The sequence below is a fragment of the Scyliorhinus torazame genome, chromosome 19 (assembly GCF_047496885.1).
Source record: "Scyliorhinus torazame isolate Kashiwa2021f chromosome 19, sScyTor2.1, whole genome shotgun sequence".
Lineage (NCBI taxonomy): Eukaryota > Metazoa > Chordata > Chondrichthyes > Carcharhiniformes > Scyliorhinidae > Scyliorhinus > Scyliorhinus torazame.
The window spans coordinates 12,305,058-12,310,057 of NC_092725.1; the positions used below are offsets into that span (position 1 = coordinate 12,305,058).

The following is a 5,000-nucleotide window of genomic DNA, read 5'->3' on the forward strand; positions in this document are numbered from 1 at the left end:
AACAGAGAGAGAGAGAGAGAGAGGGAAACAGAGAGAGAGAGACAGAAACAGAGAGAGAGAGACGGAAACAGAGAGAGAGAGTCGGAAACAGAGAGAGAGAGAGAGAGAGGGAAACAGAGAGAGAGAGAGAGAGACGGAACAGAGAGAGAGAGACGGAAACAGAGAGAGAGAGAGACGGAACAGAGAGAGAGAGACGGAAACAGAGAGAGAGAGAGACGGAAACAGAGAGAGAGAGAGACGGGAACAGAGAGAGAGAGAGACGGGAACAGAGAGAGAGAGAGACGGAAACAGAGAGAGAGAGAGACGGAAACAGAGAGAGAGAGAGACGGAACAGAGAGAGAGAGACGGAACAGAGAGAGAGAGACAGAAACAGAGAGAGAGAGAGACGGAAACACAGAGAGAGAGAGACGGAAACAGAGAGAGAGAGAGACGGAACAGAGAGAGAGAGACGGAAACAGAGAGAGAGAGAGACGGAAACAGAGAGAGAGAGAGACGGAAACAGAGAGAGAGAGAGACGGAAACAGAGAGAGAGAGAGACGGAAACAGAGAGAGAGAGAGACGGAACAGAGATAGAGAGACGGAACAGAGATAGATAGACGGAAACAGAGAGAGAGAGAGACGGAACAGAGAGAGAGAGACGGAAACAGAGAGAGAGAGAGACGGAAACAGAGAGAGAGAGAGACGGAACAGAGAGAGAGAGACGGAAACAGAGAGAGAGAGAGAGAGAGGGAAACAGAGAGAGAGAGAGACGGAACAGTGGGAGAGAGAGACGGAAACAGAGAGAGAGAGAGACGGAACAGAGAGAGAGAGACGGAAACAGAGAGAGAGAGAGACGGAACAGAGAGAGAGAGAGACGGAAACAGAGAGAGAGAGAGACGGAAACAGAGAGAGAGAGAGACGGAACAGAGAGAGAGAGACAGAAACAGAGAGAGAGAGAGACGGAAACAGAGAGAGAGAGAGACGGAACAGAGAGAGAGAGACGGAATCAGAGAGAGAGAGAGACGGAAACAGAGAGAGAGAGAGACGGAAACAGAGAGAGAGAGAGACGGAAACAGAGAGAGAGAGAGACGGAACAGAGAGAGAGAGACGGAACAGAGAGAGAGAGACGGAAACAGAGAGAGAGAGAGACGGAAACAGAGAGAGAGAGAGACGGAAACAGAGAGAGAGTGAGACGGAACAGAGAGAGAGAGACGGAAACAGAGAGAGAGAGAGACGGAACAGAGAGAGAGAGACGGAACAGAGAGAGAGAGACGGAAACAGAGAGAGAGAGAGACGGAAACAGAGAGAGAGAGAGACGGAACAGAGAGAGAGAGACGGAACAGAGAGAGAGAGACGGAACAGAGAGAGAGAGACGGAACAGAGAGAGAGAGACGGAAACAGAGAGAGAGAGACGGAAACAGAGAGAGAGAGAGAGAGAGGGAAACAGAGAGAGAGAGAGAGGGAAACAGAGAGAGAGAGAGACGGAAACAGAGAGAGAGAGAGACGGAACAGAGAGAGAGAGACGGAACAGAGAGAGAGAGACGGAAACAGAGAGAGAGAGACGGAAACAGAGAGAGACAGAGACGGAACAGAGAGAGAGAGACGGAAACAGAGAGAGAGAGAGAGAGACGGAAACAGAGAGAGAGAGACGGAAACAGAGAGAGAGACGGAAACAGAGAGAGAGAGAGACGGGAACAGAGAGAGAGAGAGACGGAAACAGAGAGAGAGAGAGACGGAAACAGAGAGAGAGAGAATGAAACAGAGCGAGAGAGAGACGGAAACAGAGAGAGAGAGTCGGAAACAGAGAGAGAGAGTCGGAAACAGAGAGAGAGAGTCGGAAACAGAGAGAGAGAGACGGAAACAGAGAGAGAGAGACGGAAACAGAGAGAGAGAGAGACGGAAACAGAGAGAGAGAGAAACGGAAACAGAGAGAGAGAGAGACGGAACAGAGAGAGAGAGACGGAAACAGAGAGAGAGAGAGAGACGGAAACAGAGAGAGAGAGAGACGGAAACAGAGAGAGAGTGAGACGGAACAGAGAGAGAGAGACGGAAACAGAGAGAGAGAGACGGAAACAGAGAGAGAGAGAGACGGAACAGAGAGAGAGAGAGACGGAAACAGAGAGAGAGAGACGGAAACAGAGAGAGAGAGACAGAAACAGAGAGAGAGAGAGACGGAAACAGAGAGAGAGAGAGAGACGGAAACAGAGAGAGAGAGACGGAAACAGAGAGAGAGAGACGGAAACAGAGAGAGAGAGATTGGAGATACTCGGTGTCTCGCTCAGAGAGAGGAGACTGGGAAAGATCCCGAGGGTTTTGGGCAGGGTCAGGAGTGAGAACCAGCTCCCCCTAATGGCTACATCGAGATGGAGCGGGCAAAGATTCAAACTCCCAGGCCAATAGTGTCGGAACGATGTGAGGATTTGATAACGATTGGATTTGACACAAGTTATGTAGAAGGTTGCGGGGTCAAGGCAGGGGATTGGGACGGACTAGAATGCTGTCTGAGCAAACAAGGATATACTCGATGGACCGAGCGGCTCTCCTCCCTCAGCATGGTGACCATTCTGTGATTGTGATTATTGTCCTTCACAGCCTCGAGTCAGGATGGGGAAACTGCTACTTCTCGTATTGCTCGGATGTGCTTGGCTGTCGGGAGGAGTCAATGGAGGTACTTCTGCTCCAGAATCCATCCAGAGAGAGTGTGTGAGTGTGTGTGTGTGTGAGAGAGAGAGAGAGAGCGCGAGAGAGAAAGAGAGCGCGCGCGCACGAGAGAGAGGGAGCGCGCGCGCACGGGAGAGGGAGCGCGCGCGCACGAGAGAGAGGGAGCACACGCGCGCGAGAGAAAGAGAGAGCGCACGCGCGCGAGAGAGAGAGAGAGAGAGCGCACGCGCGCGAGAGAGAGAGAGGGAGAGGGAGCGCGCGCGCGCGCGCGAGAGAGAGAGAGAGGGAGCGCGCGCGTGAGAGAGAGGGAGCGCGCGCGAGAGGGGGAGCGCGCGCGAGAGGGACAGCATCTTTCGATGCTTGTGGTGGTAATTCTTGGCGGCATCTGTCCTGAAAGCCCGGTTGCCTGTTGGTAGTGCAGCAAACGTGAATGGGTCAGATGCATCGCCCTGCCACGGTCTGTCATTGTACTGAGCTGAGCAGTAACAGTGCCCCTCATGGGCAGAGTTGTACCATGTCGTACCAGTCGTAGTTCCATTGGTGTTGTTTGTGTTGTGCTTGTTGCTGATGTTGTTGCCTTTGGTACGCTTCTTGCTATTGTCTTTGATGTTGTTGTGGTGGTTGGTTTCGTTGCCGTGTTTGCTGCGCTCAAGGACCACACCCTGTGGATAATCCGAGTCCTTCACACAGTTACTCGTGTCAGCGTCCTTTGTGGCGCCTGCTGTCTCCTTGAGCGTGCCGTCGCTGAGTTCGCGGCACTCCCGTATGGAGTCATGTCCGGCTTACTTGAGTCAGCTTTGGTTTGTCGATGCTCCCCGTCCGGAGTCATTTCAGGTTCACTTGAATCTTCTGAGATTTCGTGATGCTCCCCGTTCGGAGACAAAACGTTCAGGAATGCATTTGCTTGTGGAGAGGCTCGAGCGAGTGAGGTTTGACGTAACGTGGGGTCACCGGAGTCCCCAGTAGTCTCACTGTGATTGTCGAGTGCCTCTGTACATTCTAGCTGAGGTCTGTCACGTTGCACATCTGGTATGGGAAGTGGGATGTCGTCGTCACTGGTCGCACATACAGTGGGTAGAGCCTCAGTGTCTTCTTGTCGTTCACTTGAGCTGGGTAGACCGTCAGAGCCTTCTTCTTGTTCACTTGAGCGTGGCAGACTTGCATCGTCTGTTGCTGGTTGCTCAGAGGAGGTTGCTAGACCCTCATGGTCGTGTTCATGCAAGGACTGCTCGTCGGAGTCTTGCATTGCTTCTATCGTGGAGGCTGTCCACGAGCTCGCTGTCGAGGAAAGTGTCACTCCCTCTGTGGCGTCTTGCAGCGTTCCTTGTGTGGAATCGAGCATTGGTCTCTCTGTGGATACTGTCATCACTTCTTGTTCCTGCAAGGACTGCGCTCTGGAGTCTTGCGTTGCTTCTGACGTGCAGTTGTCTCGCTGTGGAGTCTTTCATCGCTTTCTGTGTGGAGGCTGGGACCCTTCGTGGTGCGTGAACCACTCTCTGTGTGGAGTCGGGGACCCTTCGCGGTGCGTGGACCACTCTCTGTGTGGAGTCGGGGACCCTTCGTGGTGCGTGAACCGCTCTCTGTGGGCTTGTACCGCTCTCTGTCTCTTGGTTTCAGGCCGCAGCATCATCCTGCACTCACGGGTCGGGGTGCCGTAGATGCTGGGCTGAAGATCCTCAAATCCGAAGAACTCTTCGTCGGGGTCGCCAATGTACAACACGTCTAGTTGCGGATCGGATTTGGTACTGGGGTAGCCTCCCAGGGTGAAAGCTTCGTCTGAGTCGTTATCTTCTAGGACCATATCATCACGTTTTGTGTCTGGCATTGGGCTCGCGATGTCCAAAGAAGAATTCAAGGTCTGAGTCATAGTCTTCAAGGACTGTATCATCTCTTTGGGCGGTGCTAACTGCTTGTTGCAGGGTTCTGCGGAGGTTACTTTCAGCTACTGGTCGAATTTCAGGCATTGGGCTGTCGTTCCAGGTGAGAGAATCTGGTTTTGAGGCTTAAAATTTTTTTTTTTCATGTTTTGGGACATTTCCCCTTGAAGTGGGCGTGGTCGGGGCCCCTGATGTCATGAAGCATGTGACGTAGTGCGTAGGAAGCGTTTGCGCATGCGCACATCGCTGTTCCTTTACTTGGGGCCTTTATCTCATCTGCACATGTGCAGCACCTTTTCCAAGATGGCTGCAATTCAAAACCGCCGTTCGTTGCGGCAAGCCTACCTCGCGGTGAGTTTTGGCGCCTCTTTTACCTTTTCTTCTTGTATGTTCCTCGCAGAATTTGTCCAGGACTGCCTGGAAATCGTTCTTGTTTTGCCCCTTTGAGTATTTGAAGGTCTGGAAGATTTCAGCTGCTTCTGG

General features: G+C 52.5%; 1 protein-coding gene across 1 annotated transcript in view; it reads left to right on the top strand.

The window, feature by feature from the left end:
- Window positions 1-5,000, top strand: part of LOC140396014 (C-reactive protein-like) — a 33,976-nt gene that overhangs the window by 3,289 nt on the left and 25,687 nt on the right. Inside the window, exon 2 of the mRNA XM_072484055.1 lies at window positions 2,572-2,647. Within this exon, the coding sequence (XP_072340156.1) occupies window positions 2,584-2,647 (64 nt within the window). The 5' untranslated portion in view covers window positions 2,572-2,583. The remainder of the gene's footprint in view (window positions 1-2,571; window positions 2,648-5,000) is intronic.